Genomic DNA, 20503 nt, shown 5'->3' on the forward strand with positions numbered 1-20503 from the left:
CGAATTAGTACACGAGTTTTTACTCACTAAAGATCGAGACCTGCTAACAGACTTGTCGCCGTACAGAACGCAGTGCCAAACACACCCAACACAAAAGGCGGACTTTCCTCTTTCGAGAAGTCTCTTGTCAATACTGCCGTTGCGTAGCATCCTGATTCTAAACGGCTGGTTGAAGTATCCACCTGCATCGTAACTAAAACAGCACCTCTTTCAAAAAACAGGTGGCATATTTCCAGATGTCCCCTGTAGCCTTCAGCTGTTGGTGCATTGAGTAGCAAAGACAACGAAGCTAACAACGCTGCGTTGGCGTCGATGACACGCTAATGGGGAACGAAAACGGTAACCGTGCCGCACGCATGCATCAGCCAGCGGGTATTAACGATGTTTACGAGCCGCAAATTGCTGGCAGGGAGAGCAATGGCTGACGCCGGTCGCTACGCGCTCGTTTCTTCGCAGTGCCCACGGAGGCGACGTTCCTACACGCTCGACATTGCATAGCGAATGTTCTGCGCCGTACTGAAATCATTGCCCGTTCCGAATAAGCGCACTCAACACGCATGCCTTGCGCTAAGAGGGCATCTATCGTTACCGCTGGCGTGGGCCTGTATACTCGTACACCACAGAAAACAGAGGAAAAAAACATACGCGGTGTACAGGCACTGCCTCAGTACACAGGGCGAGGAAAGACTACATAATGCTGTAAGGAAGCACCAAGGGATCTTTCATTAAGGGCGCTTCACTGAGGAAGCTTTATCCGCAGTGAAGCCTTCCTACCGCGCTAACGAACGTTTCAGAATTTGGGCCTAAACTGCTTACGGTAGGGGGGCGGGGGGCAGTTTGATCTCAATGTTGTCGCTAGAGTCTCCTGTGCGAAAACTCAAACTAGGTATTTCGACAGCGCACTTCAATTTGCGTTGCAAAACGACCATCGAAACGCGTCCGTAAGCACGTCCAAGCCCGTGCTACACTGACAACGAGTAGTCCTGTCAGGCACAACCACACAAGAGGCAACCCAGATGGACAAGACCCGCCTCGCACTGGAAGTGATATTGCGATTATTGTGCCGGTGACATTGGGAACTACTGCGATTATTGTGCCGGTGAGCGCCGCTCGCAAAATACTTTTGCGAGATCTCGCTGCTCCGCGAGAAGAGACTCTTTGAGGAGCATCCTAACCCACGCCTCTCATTGTCTTTACAGGCGACAGCCTATACAGTGCAAGTATTACGTGCAACAAAGGACGTTATCACATGCTCTTTTCTTCTCTGGTTTATATATATATATATATATATATATATATATATATATATATATATATATATATATATATATAGTCCCAACCGTATGCATCCAACAGGTAATGAAGCCAAGGAAGATATATGAGAAGTTATTTGTAGTTCGGCGGAAGCCGAAGCCACAATATTTGCATTTTGTCATTTTCCCCTTTGCTTTCTTTGTCTTCATTATCCATTGACTTCATACGGATGTGATTAAAAAAAAATCGGGCCTTCTTCTCAGATATATGGTAGTAACTGGATTTTACCCAACAGTTTCGGTAGATGGAGCGACCTCTTTCAAGGGATCCCCAATGTTGTCTTTGGTGCCATTGTTTGTTGGCTTCTTACGATATGTTTCCCCTCGGTTAGCCCATTTCTGCTCGTTCATTACATAAAGGGGGTCTCGAATCCGGCAACATTGATGCTTTCAGGCAGCATGTGTGGGTTTATTGACCAGTTGCCTTCACTCAAGAGGATCACGTGCTCGTGAGGATTGCGGCGGAAACGATGTCCCATATCCGCCGTCTAGGTTAGTGAGTGGTGGCGCTGGCTAGCACTCCCAGGGTTTAGTTGTAGTGGTAAATCATAGGAGCAGGAGGAGGAGGAGGAGGAGACAAAGGGGAGGAAAGACAGGGAGGTTAGCCAGTGTAAGTACCGGCTGGCTACCCTGTAATACCCAAGAAAGTGGATAAGGAAAACGGCGCCGCGGTAGCTCAATTGGTAAGAGCAACGCACGCGTAGTGCGACGACGTGTGCTCGTTATCTCACCTGCGACCAGTTGTTTTCTCATCCACTTTCATTTCTATTAATGTATGATTCCTTTAATTGAATTCGTAAGTACCAGTATTTTCCCCTATGGCTGTCATTGGTGTCTTTGCATGCGGGCTTCTCATCGGCCCGGTTCAGAATGCGCAAGAAAATCTAACACCATGCGACATAACGTGCGATGTGCACGCGGCATTGCGAACGCTCGTCATAGCCGCAGTGTCCTGCACTAGTGAAGTCACATGACCAACGTAACACGGCCACAGTAGCGAGAAGTCGCACAGCCGCAAACGTGCACCGCTACCGCTGCTCATGAGCGCACGTGCCGTGAGCGAGTGCGATCCAAGCAAGGAAGATGAAACAACTGCAACACTACAGACAGGCGCGAAGACCACAGAAGAAGAGTGTTCACTTACCACTTTAAAGTCACGGCTGAATTCAGTCGTTTTTCCCTGTAAAAGGCAAGAAGAAAGGTCCAATTAGAAAAGCAAACGTCAAATTGATCTAAAGAGACAAAAATAAGAGGCGAAAGGCAGGAAGGTTAACCGGAATATAAGCATTCGGTTTGTTGCCCTGCACGGGGGAAGAGAAAAGGGGAGAGCAAGAAGTTCGGAGGAAGGAAGAACATGTACAAAAGGTACACAAATGCACACAGTCGGCAAAGAACAGTTATCTCTGTTCGAGAAAGCCATTAAGTGTTTCTGTTTTCTACCTGCATACCATACACGTTAAGAATCCAAAAACATGAGGCAGTAAGCTCCGCGCCCACGATAACACCACGACGGTAAGCTTCTGGACAGCTTATTAACGGGCAACACGCAGTATATCGGGCATATCGCGCCGGACTTCTTGTTGACTGGCATAATACAAGACAACGAAGGAATGTCTTGTAACGGCTCTGAGTGCATTTATGACACTGCGTTTCGGTGACGTTTATTAAACGCAGACGGGTATATATAGCACACTGCACACAGTGAACATGGGCGTAAACGAAAATTCACTGCGGTGAATTGACTTCATTTCGCGAACGACACCCGCCGTGGTTGCATAGTGGCTATGGTATTGGGCTGCTAAGCACGAGGTCGCGGGATGATGATGATGATGATGATGATTAAAAACTTTATTTATCCCTCTTTAAAGGGAAGGGGGCAATGGAATAGAGGGTGGGGGGAGGAACTACTTGAAGTAGGCCTCCTTTATCCTCTCAAATCCCGGCAACGACAGCCGCACTTCGATTGGGGCGAAATGTGAAAAAAAAAGTCACTGTACTTAGATTTAGGCGCACGTCAAAAAACACCAGCTGGTCAAAATTAATCCGGAGTCCCCCACTACGGCGTGTCACAATCAGATCGTGGTATTGGCACGCAAAACCCCATATTTTTGTTTTTCCTCGAACTACGTTAGTGTTTTCATGTGGTGTCCGCCTCCACATTGTCCTCGTTCATGGTGAAATCTTCTTTACCGGTACTCTTTGAACTGTATCCTGCTAAATTACAGAAGGTGAGGAAGTGGAGTACAACCACGAAGAAGAATACTGGTCAGAAAAAGAATGGCGAGCGCCAACCGTGACAATTCAAAGGCACCACACGGGGCAACCTTGCACTGTTATCCCACCTTTCTCACTCATTTTTTTAGAGAAAAAAAAAGTAATTTTCCCTCCTTCCGCAAAACCTCGTTTTATGCCTATAGAAGAAACAGAGCGGCACTTGTGTAAACCAGCGCGGCGAAGGAAAGAGCATGCACGAGCAAGATTCAAAAAATAATATAAGGCATTCATGGGGGTGTGAGGGTTTCAGTATTATTAGCGTCTGTGCACGTTCCCACCACGTTCCCGTCATGCGTGCATAAGGAGCGATTCGGCCGTCCTGTCATCCATAAACAAGCGTCAAAATGAGGAGGATACAAAGGAGCAAGCACAAAAGCAGGAAAAATAAAACCCTCAGCAGCCGCGTTCAGACATCTCGAGGCGCCGCGATAGCAGACGCGGACAAGCGAGTAGAGGACACCAGCGTGAGGGTCGCGGCGCGCAGCAGACGACAGGGAGCAATCGTCGCGACGGTAGCGGTGGCCGAAGCAGCGAGAACGAAACAGCGTTCGCGGCGGCGGCGGCGATGGCCATTTATTAGAGCCGCATATTTTTCCTTTCCACGACAGACGTACAGTCGTCGCCGGTGTCACGGAACACTCTCCAGTGAAGAGCGCCGCCGCGTACTGCCGGACCACACCTAAGTCCACACGAGCGTCTCGACGGCAGGCGTCGCCTGCTGTGAAGAGGGACGCCGCCAGATGGCACCAAAGGAGCCCAGCCGCCTTCACTAGCTCTTAATACACCATTTGCTATTCATGTTCTATTTCGTAGCCCGGTACCTTTCAGCACCTTCGTTTTGAGGACCCCGGCTGTCCCTCCTATTTCTTTTTACTGAACGCAACGTGAAGCATGACTGAGTTGGACAGGGCGAAATAAAGCACCCAAACAGGAGTGCCTTTCTGGTGGAGGCTAGAAGACGAGACGAAAACGCAAAGCGTACGCAGAAGGTGGCCGCGATGGTTTGCTCGATGAGGCACTAAGTGCAAGGACCATATTCGGGCAGCTCTGTTTTCTTTATTCATTTATCCATTATTTTGGTCACTGTGCGACCGATGCTCGTTGTTAAAAGCAAATCTTGCGTGCGACGCAGTCTTCGTTACTCCGCATACACAATGTGTTCGAAGACGACCTCTCCGAAATTCAATATTTAGTAGACATTACGACAGAGAGAGAGAGAGAGAGAGAGAGAGAGAGAGAGAGAGAGAGAGAGAGAGAGAGAGAGATGTACATATTGCGCATGGTGGCTACTATAAGCCTTGAGCAATCTCTCTTATCTCTCCAAGGTTGCTCGTGAGCCTACACGACTAGTCAGTTAGCTAGAACTATCGCCTTTAAAGTCAAGATTTAGCGTGATTGTAAGTCTGAAAGAGCAGCTTGAAGCTCCCTACGCATTAAAAGGGCGTGGGCACAAGCTGCCGCCAACGGCCTTGTTTCTTTTCATATGCTAATTTCTGTGCCGCGGCCACAACATTCCGCGGAGCTCGCGTTGCATTAACCTGCCGAACGACACAGCAGGCCACAAAATGAGCTACAACCTTGTTATCGATTGTGTATGGAGAATGAAGCTAAAGCGTGTGGTGCGGGGATGATAACGCTTGCATGTGAAATACTGCAAGGCTGGTTCTGTCACGCTTTTTCCTGCCTATCGCATGAACGTAAGAAATGCTAGCTCAGCCAATACACCACTGTTAATGATGAACGCACTAGCTAAGGCGTCATTCAAAAACGTAAATGTTCCCTCCCGTTTGTTCAACTTTTGCTCTCCTTCTCCCCTCGCGATATAGAGAAGTAAAATGACTCGCTGAGGGCATATCTGTTGCATACTTGGCATAGTACATAGGATATACACACACCGCAGAGGAAACGGACAGGGGACAGCCCCGTGTGCAATTCTTTTCTCCTGTGTGTGTGTGTGCGCGCGTGTGTTTTTGCGCTTCCTTACTATCTTATGCAGACAAGTAAGCCTGTTTATTTCCAAGTCAGTCAACCAACTCTCCATTCCCCTTTATTTCTCGCTCCCCCTCCATCCCCCCTACCACCTATGTGCGGTACTGCGTCGAGAACAAAAAATCTCGGCGTGACAGAGCAAGAGAGAGAGATGATGATGATGATGATGTGCGGTGTTTTATGGCGCAAGGGCCAGGTTTGGCCAAAGACCGCCATGACAAGTGGTAGTGTTAACGATGTATTATGGAAGATGTGACTTGGCTGTAAAGTGACCTAAAAATAGTCGCTGGAAAGTGCGTAAAATCTACGTGCTATAAAATTATGGCGATGACTAATGACGAATACTATGAACATTAAAATCCATCGTAGAAGAATGATGCATTGTTTAAGATATGCGAGATGTTAAATTGCTTACAGCACTACTGCCTCGATACAGCCCTTGAACCACAAGGGCCTAGAGGCATGTGCTGTTCAAAATAATTATCACAGCGGCATCCTCTGAAGAGAGGAAGCGCTACGAACGTGTGGGGCTAATAACATGCAATACAACATCTTTCAAAAACCTAGGACGGCGTTGGTGTCAAAGAGTGGTTCTGGACCAAGTAACATAACAGGATGAAGGGGGATGTGCTGCCGGTACGCTAAGAGAAAATGTTTCTTTCTTTCAGATTCGGCTTCCCGACACTCCAGTAGGACGTGGAGGACGGTCAGCCTCTCCCCGCATTTACCACAGGTTGGAGGCTCGTTTCCCGTGAGTAAAAAGTTATGTGTGCCAAAAGTGTGTCCTATTCAAGAGAGAGAGAGGGGGGGGGGGACACAGAGAGGTTAGCAGGGTAACTACCAGCTGGCTACCCTGTGTTGGGGAAAGGTGTAAAGGGAATGAAAGGTGAAAGAACAAATGAAAAAAAAAATAAAGTGAGAAAAATTCACACAAAACGCGATGCTACGCGCTACAACTTTCAAAGACTGTCGCACAATTCGTCTTAAGGGCTCTGCTCAAGTTCTTAAAGGTGTGACAGACTGACTACAAACAATACCTATAAAGCGCACTTCGCCAGTTTTTCTCTTGCTTGAAAGGATTAATTGCTCTAAAAGGACAGGCATTGTTTCCCTCCCACCCTTGCAACAAAAGAGGCAATCCATTCACAGCACGAACTGCAGCCCACATCAACAAAGCAAGTAAGTTGGCTTCGAAATAGAGCGCCAAGTAACGGCTCCAAACGAAAAATGAAAGGAAAGAAAAAGAACGGGAGAGAAAGAGAGAGAGAGCGATCCACAAGGACCGTAGTGCCGAGCGTAACACGGTCCCCCAATTTTCCCAACTCCCGAGCCAAGGCGCAGGAAACAAGAGGGCCGCGCGCCGAATCTGGGAGGAGCGGTCACGGCGGCCGAATTAAAGCCTATTAGTATAGCGGGAGGCCGCGGTGATCCGCAGAGCGTGCCCGCGCCTAAGTCGGGGCAGCGCCTCGAGCCAGGACAGGAGTTGCGTGCGACGCCAACTTGTTTACGCAGTGGACCAGGCGGAGGGCGCGGCATGATTAATGAATCAATCACGGGTGCCACCGACGCAGAAGGAACACGAGTGCATCAAACACCCGCGACGCGCCGTTGCCGAGCTGTGCAACATCCGGCCTCCTCGTCTGCGCGCTTCGCTGTCACAGCAAGCCAGGCATCAAAAGTTGGCTGCATTGTCAAAGAAGTTGCGCAGCGATCGACGTCGGTTAGGACCGCTTTTGTTGTGTTGAGAACTTCTTCACAAAAAACCCCCAGGGGTAGGAAATGTAAACATATTCGCACAGCGCCAGAAGGTGAACGCAATTCCTTCACGCGGCTTTCTTTCCAATCGCTATTTGCTCCACCCCACTGCAGGGTAACAAATCGGAAACTTGCCTCTGGTTAACCTCCCTGCCTTTTCTCTCTCTCCCTCTCTCTCTCTCTCTTCACGCGCAGTCACAGTCACTTTTGATGAAGGAGCCTGAAGTCGTGTTTTGTAACGAGCTGCAGCATCCTTCTCTCTATTGCTTTCGTTCTTCGCCATTGGCTCGGCCGCCGCCATTTCGGCCAAAATCGGCCACTCTTAGGAACGTATGGTAAGAAAAACGCGAAATTAAATGAATCGTTTGGAAATATCGCGCCTGGCCTTCTATTCTTGTACTGATCTCTCTCTCTCTCTCTCTCTCTCTCTCTCTCTCTCTCTCTCTCTCTCTCTCTCTCTCTCTCTCTCTCTACTGCTTGCTTTCATGACGCTCAAATGCGTACGTGTCACAATTTCCTTCGACACGTTCTGTTGCATGTCTGTAGGGCGAGACTTGCAGGCACGTCGATGACGCTGCGCCGTACATGTATATAGCACGATCGAGTAGCGCTCACTCACAGAGTGATGACGTAAGCCCGCCCGCGAGGCGCCAACCCGAGTAAATGGAATGTCCTGTGGTCATTCTTCCAGGTACAAAGAAAGGAGCGAATTATGAAATTTGGAGTTGGCGGACGTTTGCCACTAAAAAAATAAAAATAAACCACATGGGCGTGCCCGCGTAGGTGCAGAAGAAATATTGCTCCGAGGCCCCACAATCGACCACGTCTCGATGAAGCATCTTCCCGCGGAGCGACAAGACAAAAACAAAAAGCAATTTCCCCCTCGAATAAGATCGACGACATTTCTCTCGGGGGTAACTAATTAGGCCGCATGATGGCCGGCAGCGATCGCCCAGCACGGAGAACACGTTTTCGTGGCCTGAGTCACAGACAGCCGCAGGAATCGGTTGCGCGTCCGTACGGGACCGGAGATAGCTCGTCAAAGACGCACAGTCCTCCAGCAGGCGAGCGGGCGGGGAAGGAGGAAGGGGTGCTTTGCAACAGTACTGCTGGCGGTGGGAGTAATTGGCGGTCTCGTGCTCCCTCGCTCTCTTCCCACACAGTCAAGAAAGTGTTCTCTTACAACGGCGTTATGTCGACAGCACACGCGCACGGTCGCCACTGAAGCAGCAACGGCGTCGTTCGAGACGCGATCGCTGCTTGAGCTGCACCGTCGCGAGGGTGCCGTGCAGAAACAGGTCGCCACTGTGCCCCGAACCATGCGATGTGCAATGCCGCATAACGCCTAAGAGTACGCAGCATAGGGGCTCTAAGCATTGCACCACTATCTCCGTCGGCGCACAAAGGATTCCCCACATAACGGGCTGTCGTACGTCATCGAGGTCTGCTTCACATCAGATGGAGCCACAGCCTTCGGCCAACCAGAAACCAGGTTGACGAGCTAGAATCGCAGTCTCCTCTAGCAGTGCCTGACCGCATACCACGAAAAGTGTTACTAAAGCAACTTAATGTAAGCGTATACATTACTTTCCGGGCTGTCGCTTCTGGTCGCTTTACTTCACGTGGAGGGACAAAGCAAAGAATCACGTGAACGTTTCATGCGCATTGCAATACCCGTATGAGCTCTATGCAAGATTACGATCGCCATTTACTTTTTTCATTCGTTGCATTTACGTCCAGACATCTCAATCCATCGCTAACGTAAAGCAAGGCCAGCATGTGGTAAGGGTTACAGACAATGAGAAGGAGGAGCGGTGTCCGCTTAAAACGTGTCTCTGATTTCGTCGTCATCGCGCATGGCCCCAGGCCCATTTCCGGCGACCTTGGTCCCAAAAATACGGCTGGGAAGTACGCGAAGATTGACCATCTTCGAGCGCCGGCTCTCCACGAAGCTTAATTGCTCGGCACTCATCGTACATCCTGTTTTCGATCAATGTACAGCCGCCTGGTGGCATTTTCAGCGCGTGCATAATACTTTTGCCTCGGTAGTTCTCATCGCACAGCAATGTCACCATTGCATGCAACAAGATCCTAGCTTGACGGTGCTCACTACTTCATTACATTTCTCTCTCTCTCTCTCTTTCTACAAATGGCAAGAAAGATAGAAAATAAATGAAGGTGAGAGAAGTGCAAACGCTGTTGGGAGACTTTCCTTCTGTATAAGTAGTGCAAAGAAATATGTCTTCCTATTGCGTACCTGGCGGACTCATGGTAGCGTGCCATATTACTTTTTTTTTTTTTTTTTACTGGAATGAAAGAAGCGATCCCATTCTGTAAGCACGGTATTTCGCAAGTTTGCAGAGGGGAAAAAAAGGATATTACAACAAGAATTACTGTGGAGTCGGTCCAAGATTTTCCGCCGAAAGGACAGGGTGCTTTCTCGCAGACTGTACACGCCCAAGCATGAACGAAAGGGCGATGCCTTCACCGTGTAGCGTACGAGCGAAGTGCGAATCGGAAGTGCAATACCGGGTGCGGAAAGCGCAAGAGGGTTACCAAGTGGAGCAATCCAATCGCGATCTTCCTCGGAAACGAGGAGGGCCGACCTAATAACGACCGTCTCGCGAATCCCAAAAACCCGAGCGCCACGGGAAGCACCGCCCCCACGCGGCCGCCGTTTTTCTGCATCCCTCGCACAACCGCCCTCTTTCATCACATCCGACGCTCCCAGATAGCACTTTCCTCTTTTCTTCATGCAGTTCCTGACTTCCTTTCTGCCGTCTTTTCAGCCGCCGCCAACATCGCGGCGCCGTACAGCAGACGTCGCGAACGCCGGACAAGACGTTGAAAAGCTGGCCGCCTTGCGAGCTGCGGGAAGCTCGGAAGAGCCCCGGCAGAGCTGTAGTTTGCGCACTGTCACGTTGCCGGCTGCTCTCTTCCCAGTAGAGCTGTAGTGACCAGCTCTCCGGGCTCAAATTAGTCTGGCTATTTCCCCCCCTCCCCCTCTTTCAGTCTTCCGGTGGCTTACTGCAATACCATGGCGACGGCTCAAACACCTGTGACAGTATTTCGCAGAAATGTGCCGACAGAGAACATACCAACTCGCCAAAAATGAGAAAAAAAGAACAAAAGAAGAAACACACGCTAAGAATGTTAGTGACAAATTTAGCAAGGTACAGGAATGGCCATCTTGTTTTCTTCCGATTCTTTATTTTATTTTTTTTTGGCCGACACCTTTCGCTTAGGCTTCGCAATGGATACAGTTAACTCGTGAATAAAAATAAGCGAACACCCTAACACGTAACGAACACGTAACGGCACGGAAATGCCGCGTAAATGAGGTCTGAACCTAAGACAATTATTTTTACAAGTGTTACGGAAGCGGCGTACCACACATGTGACAGCCGCCAATGAACAAATGTTTCTGAAAACTTCATACTTTATTTATTTATGTTACTCATTTTCTGCTGTATAATATGAACGGAGAAATTGGGTAGCCGAGGCGAACTGAACATGCACTTTCAAACCATTCTGGCATATTTTTCTCCATCAGATTTCAACTGATAACAGATCCGGACGAGGCGCTGTGGTTGGACTACCGGCAACGAAGTAGTAGAGTCGGTATGGGACTGCGGCAAATTTAGAGAAATTGCAGACCCCACTACACCACTTGCACAACTACATCATAGACAACATTTCGCACAGACTCTCTCTTTTTTCTTTATTCTTTTTCAGATAGGAAGCAAATGTAGTAATAGTGTCGTCTTGTATGTGCCATGAGAAACGGAATTAACTAGTCTTATAACCTCTTTCTCTCTTTCCACTAGGAGTTGCTCTGTTGGTGTATCACCATCATGTCAGACTCCTGAAAGTACCTTCATTATCTTTTTTGTCTGTTTTTTCTTCCTATGATCTTGGGGTAAGCAACCCTATCTGTGGTCGAATTTTCAGTACATTACACGTAATAAAGAACAAGAAGAGAGCACGCACACAATGAAAAAGAAAGAATCATTTCGTACCTTTACGCAGAATAAAAGCACGTAACAATAAACATCCCATCTCGCTTTGTCTAAGGCATCACGCGATTCATTAAGGAAGCTCCATAAATACACGGCGAAAGTTCTTCAACCACCAAATTCTTGCCTTGGAAAGGCACGTCTATATGGAGAACGAGTGAGATATGCAAAGACGCGCACGCGAGGCGCTCACTGCGCGAGCACGGAAAGACAAGAGATGAGCTACGCGCGGGCCTCGGAAAACAACGCCGGCAACGAGTTCAAGGTACGCTCCGAAGGCCTCGCGAGAAGCACGCACACATACGGAGACGCGGGCGGCCGGTCGGCGTCGTCAGTCGCTTCGGGGAAAAACATCACCGCCAGCAGACAGCAACCGGGGGTGGGGAGGCCTGGCCGTCGGGCGAGCAGCGATCGCGGCGGCATATTGCGGCGCACTCGTGATATCCTGGCCGGCGATCAAGCGAGGAGAAATCTCCCCTCCCCATCATATCACAGCGCACACGCCCTCTTCACCATCGCCAGAGAAAGGGGTTCAGTGGATCCGCGCCCTTGTCATCGTGAAGGCTAATGCACGCATGGGCGGATCACGCCTCTGATCGAACGCCCGCTCACAAGGACGCTACGGTATTACATGGCCTGCGCGCGAAGCACGCACTGGCGAGCGGTCAATCCGTTAACGAGAAACACCGAAGTCATACACTGGCTCCCCTATGCAAGACAAATCGACTGAAAAGCTTGCGTTACGATCGTACGATGCATTAGCGCGAAAATGAAGCGCACATAAATACGGACGGAAAGGCATGGAAACAGTGTGGATGCGAAAGGAAGCCCGCCACTAAGCTCGTCGCAGGATCGTTTAAACTGTCCGGCCTAACACAGCAAGGACATTTCTCCGTGGTCGAGGCGGATAGTTCTAGGCCCAAGTTTGGAACTTTCAGTTTCGGAAACACGGCTGCAGTCGGGACTCATCGAAGCATACTCTCGCTTATGAAGGGAGCATCACTAAATAAAGAAGCGCTATATTCAAATTATTTACTTTCGTTCCAGGCACGCTCCGCTGAAATCGGGCAATATTCTCAATTCCTCATAGCAACCAGCAACTGAAGAGGTACTATCAGAACAGAGGGAAGCTGCGAGTGAGGTGCAGAACGGCGCCGTGCGTAACGCAAGGGCGCTGTTATCGCGCGCAGCTCTCTCGATCAAGAACGACTTCCGAGAAATGAAACCAATCGACGCTCCAGCAGCGAGCGAGAACGCATTGCTCGGAGAAAGCAGCGGTGCGCCGACGGCTCCCGCCGACTGACCTTCCCCCTTTAATTTGACCGCCGCACCGCTCAGTGGTCGCTTCCCAGAAGGAACGAGACGCCGAGAGAACCCGATGGGTGGAACACCTCCCGCACTTCCTGCCATCATCCCGCGCGCTGAACTCGAGGCGTTCGCCCCAAGAAGAGCGCGCCAGTTTCAACCCTACGGCTCAAAATTCTGTCTCGTCTATTGCGAAGTTAGAATGAGCACGCCTTTTTGAAAGAGAAGGAGATGCGAATGTGCTGAGTGACCAAGTGGGCGTAGCTGTAGCGATTTTCCGCGGCGAACTGCCATCTTTGTTCACGTCTTCCTTTTCTCTCTTTGTGGGATGAAACGACTTCGCATATTCTCTGCAAGTACGTGTTTCGTAGCAAGCGATAATACTGGTAACATTTGATCTCTGTACGTACAACTTCTCAGCCTACCTGTCCCAGAGAGACAGCCACGAATCTTGCTCTTTAGAACAGACGCAATCGTAGAGAATAACAATTGACATCAGTAGCGAGGAGAGACAAAGAAGACGGCACAATGCCGAACAACATGCACACATTCTTATTATACATATACAAGGGCAACTTCGAATACGTAATGGGAAATTTACGCTTCAACTCCAGACAGTTGCTATTGATTAAAAAAAAGAAAAGAAGCAGCACTGACGAATCAGATTAGTTTCCACGCCCAAAGCGGTCGTCAGAAGTAGAGCGTAATCGACTCTTTCATGCATGCTTGGATAAGAAGCGCAACACTGTCAAACCTTGACATGATGCGACCCCTTTCAACTCGATACATTCTTCCGATACACCGTCCTCCTTGCGTAAATGTAAAGTGCAGGCACGATGAAGTACGTCACAGGCCTTCGGATACTGTCCAGGAGACAGTATCAACGGATGAGCGAGCAAACGCAGCCAGGAGGGCATCCCTGGAAGACACGCGGGGAGAGCGATACATGATGACCTTGACCAAGAGGGCGGCATTTCCGGGCCCACTCTCTCCTAATGCCAGCCTTTGAGAGAAATGCTGGGGGCGAGGAGGAGGCCTCTGCAGGCAACATGTGCCCGCCGGAACAAGGAGGGGGGACGGCGAAAGTGAAGCACTCCAAATGTTGCAGCCGGTGAGGCGAACCAAACACGCAAAAAAGTGCACGCGCGAGGGAGGGAATGCGGGGGCACAACGCGCGCACGCGAAAGGCACGGCGCGGCGAAAAGCGAAACCAGCGGGGATGGATACGAGCCGAGTCCATTAGAGACCGCGCGAACACAACGCTCAGAGATCGGCGCCCCCAGAGCAGGCAAAACAGCTGCCGGAACGAAGGGATGACGCGGCATGAGGAGGGGAGATTCGGCGAAAGTGTGCCAGCGAGCAGCGGCTGCCTCTGGCGCCGTGTCGGTGCGGGCGTCCAACGGACGAAAGCCTTCATCCCGTTGCGGACGCACCTGAGCCTCAGTTTCAGCAGGATCATGAGCCCAACCGGCTGGATGCGCGTTACTAGGTAAAGCGCAAGGCGGACATTAGCGAACGGTTCCTACAACTCGATGCACCAATCGACTATAGATATTTCGTGTAGGTGCATATAACAAATAGGAGGAGGAGGAGGAGGAGGACAGCATATGTGTCTGTGTGCCTTCAAAGTATTTTCCTAACCTAGACTGCGCTCTGTTCTTCCAGGATCATTTCTTTAACTGGACCATAACGTATCTGAACTATTTGAAACAGCAGAGAGCTAAGTCTATCGCAAAAATGATATAACACGTAGGCATTTCTGGCCATCCCCCTTGCTTCTCGCTTAATATAATCAGCGCATGTTGAGATGAATTTATTGATTCATCCTTGCACGATAAAAATCAGGGAAGAACGGCCAATACGCTTCATTATCGTCATGCACAGGCGTAAACTGTGTTAATACTTCTCGCATCATTATTACAAAAGTCGCGTATAATGAAAAAGGCGTAATTCGAGTCGACCATACGCTGATATCGGCAGCATGCCAGTCCTTGCTCAATCGTAATTGCGCCCTAGCAATTATTGTTTGGGCAATAATAAAGCGTTACATACCCTTTCAGGATGCGTTTACCCAGCATTAACGCTATAATTACATCCAGATGAAAAGGAAGAATATATATATATATATATATATATATAAGGAAAGGCGCTTACATAGATTTGTGAAGCAGTTCAGGCTATAAAGATGGACAGCTATATGACGGGCTTATCGTAATTCGTAGAAATCTAGTATCTCTCTGACCTCCCGCCAAGTCAGGCCAGCGACAAGTATGAAGACGATAAAAAGGAAATAAGATAAATTTCCCACCGCGCGTATTATACACCAAAGTGCGCAGGCGTGCGCGGCAGCACGGGGCGAGCGAGAGATGCAAGCGTCGCGTCGAGGGGAGAAACCGTAAAGCAATCAGAAAAGCGCGTGCAAGCATCTTGCCCGGGCAATTATTCCTGGAAATCATTCGCGGCGCATTTCCGTCGGACGTATCTCGTCACACTTTCTTCGTATTCGTCTTCTCTCGCCCCCTCTATCCAGCGGGGCCCCCGTCTCCGTCGGCCCACATGCACGAAAGCTGCGACGGGGCGAGCATGAATAAAGCTCAATCCGAAGGGGAGATAAAGTAACGCGAGCGACAGAGACGATAAAAAATGAGAGACGAGAGCTGCATCGCTTGCGAGTGCGTAGCAGAAGAGCTCCGGCTGCGGACCAGTACAAAGGGCGCGCCGCGATTAAGCACGATCCCTCGCTGCATGCGGGCGGGCGAGCGAGCTCCCTCTCTCTCTCTCTACGCGTAGAGGTGAGACAGAGAGGGAAATGAAGAACAAGACAACCAAGCGCCGTGCGTAACCGGTGCGCCAACGGCTAGCGCATCCCTACGGCTAGCAGCGTATCCCCCATCGCGATGCTAACGCACACACACGGCCGCTCCCCGACGTGCACCATTGCCGCCACTATAAATCGGCCTCTCTGCGGCGACGGCGGCGCGGCTCTTCCATTTTATGAGGCCAACTGCACGGGCGCGAGCCGGTGTGCGGGCGGCGTCCGGCGTATATTTCTATCTTCGCTCCAGGCACAAAGCTCCGCGGACGAGTGGAAGGGAGCAGAGAGGAAAACATTCAATAGGAAGGTCGAGTCTGCCCTGACGAAAAACCAAAGTATTTCACTCCCAAGGCCAGCTCATAATGCGCCATCACGAACTCCAGGTGCTGGCCTCCGCCGCCGCCGCGGCTGCAGTTGCTGACGTTACGCGCGCCGGTCCAAGAATGCTTGGGCATTCCAATCACGCTCCGCAGACAAACACGGAACAAGACTTCGTTTCAGCAGGGACGGCTTCAAGACAACGCAGTACTCCCGAATGATCGTAGCTCCATTTAACATGAAGGTTATATAGACGTCAACAACGATGCTGAAATTTTCAACCCACGAACTGAAGGAAGTAAGAGAACCCGGAGTCGCGAATGGCCAGATGATACGCACAGACGCTATTAGGAAAGAAGAACGGAACAAGGACATGCGCGTTATTCTATCCTCTTGCCTATCTTAGAAAGCGCTGTAAGTATTCAATAATGCAAAGTTCTCAACTGGTTCAACACACACACACACACACACAACAGCACGCGTTCATGCAATTTCGCTGTATGTTACATAACCAAGTTGAAGTTTCGAGACGGCAAGTCATTAAGCGCAGCAACGGTGTAAAATGTACGCGTAACTAGTATACGCGGCCGGGGATCGAAGCCTCGAGCTCCGCAGCACAACGCCATAACCACCGGGTTTAACCGCGGCGGAGTAAAAATAGTTAAGGAAATCTATGCATGTACTTGTGCAGAAGAATGCTGAGAAGGTGCAGAAGAAGAATTACGGTTATAGGCACAACGACATTATGACTCCTGTAATCAAAGTTACAGCCCTCACGGAAGTCGGACCACCAGCCGTCGTTGCAGCCTGGCCGAGCGGTGCCGTAGGGTGCGCAACAACAACAACAACGCACACATGGAAACTGGCTGCCCTTCCGGAGATATTGAACTCCCCTGGAAGAGCTTCGTATCGACGGCAATCAAGGGAGCGTGACCGTCGTCCAGCTAGCGCGCACAGGGCACGCCGTTATCGGTCACTGCGGGCACAGCGCGAACCCCTCGTGAGCCCGGGTAGCTCGTTGTGCTCGAGTGTCCGAATACAGTGTCCGGACTCTTCGCTGGATCGCTGGAAGGGTCACTCAAGCGGCCACGACTTCGTCGGCTGGTGCGTCTTTATTTCATCCATCTGCGATATCGGGACGCAGAAGCTGCATACGGAGACTGGGAATTAATTTGGACCGCCTGCGTATATTCCGGCGGACACCGAGATAGCACGCGAGTGTTTCTTACACTTCCGCCAGAGCGCAGCCCACCACGACTGGAACTCGAATGCGCAGCCCCGTTATGAGCAGCCTAAAGCCGCTCATCCGCGACGTCTGTTCCAAACGGTTGACCAATGCGTCTTTCTTTTGGGACTTCTTCCAAGTGCGCTTTGCGACGGGAGTTCGTCGATCTGGGGCCGATTAGTACACAAATCAATAACTGAACGAAACCACTGCAGTCCACGGTATTTCGCGCAGAGTGCGTAACCACGTGACTCAGCAAGGAAAAGGCCAGATTTTCGATCAATAAGTTGAGGGGATACTAAGAGCAGTACGTAACCATGGTCACTATGCCAGAAAGAAGAACGCCCGTAGCTCACGTGAAGCGTCGCCAGATGCCACGTAGCGCAAGAATATCGCCGGACGTGTTCAACCGAGCATACGGTTTACTTAACCTGCACTCCGACCGGGCTAGTTAGTACTTATTCATAACTTCGGATAGCGCAATAGGGTCGAGTGTCAAACAAATGCACAAGACAAGCGCTGCTTTCAACTAAAGTTTATTTTGATGCGCACAGCGATCATGTAGCTGTTAAGGCGATCATATGTCAGCGGCGATCATATATCAGGGGGAGACCGACCCAAAACAGTCGCTTTTCGACCAAAGCGACCATTCGCGACGATATATGCCTTAACGACCGGCCGAAAATTTTGGTCGCGCGACCTCTGCGAGTCGCCACTGCGAATCAGCCCCCTTGAAAAAATACGGGAAGAACATAGAAAAATAATAAACACGAAATAGCCAGAAAATCTGCCCACACGCGTAAATTCAAACGGTATATGCAATGTACCGGCGGTTTTCGCAGACCCTAGCAACAGTGGCTAATTGTCAGTGAAATTGGCGGCACGCTAACTGCATTGTGAAGCGCACAGTTCCTAAGGCCTTTTGTTTTATGAGAGGGGCATGAACCGTACTGTGCATCCAACGCAGAATGACTTATCTGCTATTACGGAAACAAGATGAAATTCGCTGCAATGTCAGGGAGTCGTGTTTCCGAGAAGGAAAAAAAATAATACGTCGCGCCAAGGCCGGTCAGATGTATCAGAAATCAGAAGCAGAAACAATGCACGCTTTCATAAAGCAATTAAATGAAATAACCCAAGCCTGCGGTCGTGCCTGCTGCCTGATGTGGCGCTTGCCATTTCACGAGTTCTTATACGCTCTACGATTAGGCGGCGGACAGGCATCTGGAAACTGGAGCAAGAGATGAACGGCCATCTTATCAGTTTCAATGTATTTCTTGTAACACTGGCAGTTGCGATACGAGCGAATGCGCCACAACGAAATAAATGAACACTGCGATGTATCACATGCAACGCCTATTCCCTTAGGGCGCGGCATTTCGATGGCCGGAACGAGCATTCCGCGAACGACACGGTTAAAACAGCGGCTAGGTAAGGCAGCGAAAATATAAGCATAACACACGCGACCCCGAAGATTCTGAAGTAGAAAGAGAAATTTAGTCAATACTAGAGATAAGAATTAATCATCATTTTTCACCATCATAAAGCACGACTATGGGAAACGCCGCACTGGAGGGCTCCACGTCAATTTTGATCACCTGCTGTTTCTCTTTTTTCCCTTTCTTTTTTAACGTGCACCTAAAGCGCGCGCAGTACTCAAGCGTTTCTCGCATTCCGCTCGCATTGCGTTGCAGCCTCCGCCGTGGGGAGGAATCGAAGCGGCAGCCTCGGAGTCGACAAAAGAACGTCGTAGCGACAGAGGCAGCGCGTCTTATCACGTATCACAACATCGGGCGCGCATGCATGGTGATCTCTTCGCTCACTGCATTATCAGGGGCTGTTATGAGTGCACATGGGTGCCAAACATGTGTAATGGACGGTGCAAAAAGAAAACAAACGAAAAAAGGCCCTTATAGCGTCCTTAGGGGTGTTATAAAATGTTCGCTGTGTAAAAGCCGACTCTTGTTCATAGTTGTAGCAAATGCAGAAAGCAGGGGGCGATCACTGGACGACGTGACCTATTGCACCAATTGCCAATAAATGTGCGAAGCACTGTTTGTAAGTTAAGCAAGTACCATTGTTGAAGCAAATTTTCTGCGCTATACAGGCGAAAGCCACGCAAGTCGCTGTCCTTCAACGCTCTCGCTTTCTTATGATTACGACACACTGAAGTCATTTGTATGGAGGACGTGATTCGGCCAATCAATGGCGTCGAAGCGTGGCCCGAACTCGCAGGCTCCTCCACTCCACAGCCACAGAAAGTCAGAAGAGCGTGGTTGATACGCGCGAAGCTCTCCTCCAGCCGATGCCTATCGAGCACTAAGCGGGCACACGCGCGTTTAACCAACAAACCTAACATCGATTGCGAAATCAATCTGGACGAGCTGCACCCCGAGCACTTTCAAAACAGCCCTTCGTACTCGACCATGGGTCGACGCACAGCTTACAAAGACGAATCGGGCAATTATTAATTCACACGGGCGCACACATCACGGAAAGCTTTCAATTTGTTTCTCTCGATCGGGATCAGTCGTTTCCTTGTCAAAAGGCGCTCGTTTCTTGCGCTATCAGTGCCCTTTCCGGCCGCGGTCGTCAGACTATGAAACAAACTTACTGCGCGGCATCCGCTACAAAATGCGATAAATGATCATTTATGCGCAGGGCGGAACACCGCATGCACAAGAAACACGGAGCTTCGACGTTATCGCGAGCAGCTATTTAAGTTCCTAATAATGCCGGTCAAAAAACACTGAAAAACGTTGAAAAACCACTGTAACGCCCGCTGCCGTGTTCGTCGCAAACTGCGTTCATGGCACGGTTTTCAGGTTGTGGGCTGAAGGACGTGCCACGGCTTTCATGGAAATGAGCATTGCAATATGCAGTATGTAGTCTTAATAAAGGAAAAATCAGACATCCACCCCTTCGTAGCAATTACTACAAAGGAAACCCTTACGGTTTCCTCGAAAGAAAAGCCTCAGAGTTGAAGAAAAATTCGTCCTGGTCCGGGACTCGAACCCGGGACCACCGCCTTTCGGGGGCAGCCGCTCCACCATCTGAGCTAACCAGGCGGCTAGCAGATGGCAGGGCGAAGTCGAATTTGTCGACAACACACGAAGCGAAGGCAAGTGTTTGACGTAGTAGTTCTGCGGAAACCCGCAAGGTGGAGAGAAGTAATTAATAAAGGGAAAATCAGACATCCACCCGTTCATAGACTAGACTAATATAGACTAATGAAAACAAGAGACGCGTGAAATCAACCGCCAGCGCTTTTGCTTATACAAATACGCCGAGATGGTGCATTCCTTCCCGTACAGCGGAATGGCCGTCATGGATGGGTTCTGTGCGGGCAAAGATTTTCGCGAGTGGAAGGAAAGAAAACAAGAGGTGAAAGGCAGAGAGCCTGCCCAAAGCGAAGTGGACCTCGTGGAGGTAATAGAGCAGTGGGGTAAGGAGTTACAGATGCATAATACAACTATAAGATGTGGATTGATAG

The 20503-nt window shown here is 49.9% G+C and overlaps 1 protein-coding gene across 8 annotated transcripts in view; it reads right to left on the bottom strand.

The window, feature by feature from the left end:
- LOC142571514 (AT-rich interactive domain-containing protein 3C-like) overlaps window positions 1-20503 on the bottom strand; it is a 253855-nt gene that overhangs the window by 122717 nt on the left and 110635 nt on the right. For all 8 annotated transcript variants that reach the window (XM_075679937.1, XM_075679934.1, XM_075679935.1 and 5 more), the window contains one exon: window positions 2458-2493. In XM_075679937.1, the coding sequence (XP_075536052.1) occupies window positions 2458-2493 (36 nt within the window). The remainder of the gene's footprint in view (window positions 1-2457; window positions 2494-20503) is intronic.

Source organism: Dermacentor variabilis, chromosome 2, assembly GCF_050947875.1.
Source record: "Dermacentor variabilis isolate Ectoservices chromosome 2, ASM5094787v1, whole genome shotgun sequence".
Taxonomy (NCBI): domain Eukaryota; kingdom Metazoa; phylum Arthropoda; class Arachnida; order Ixodida; family Ixodidae; genus Dermacentor; species Dermacentor variabilis.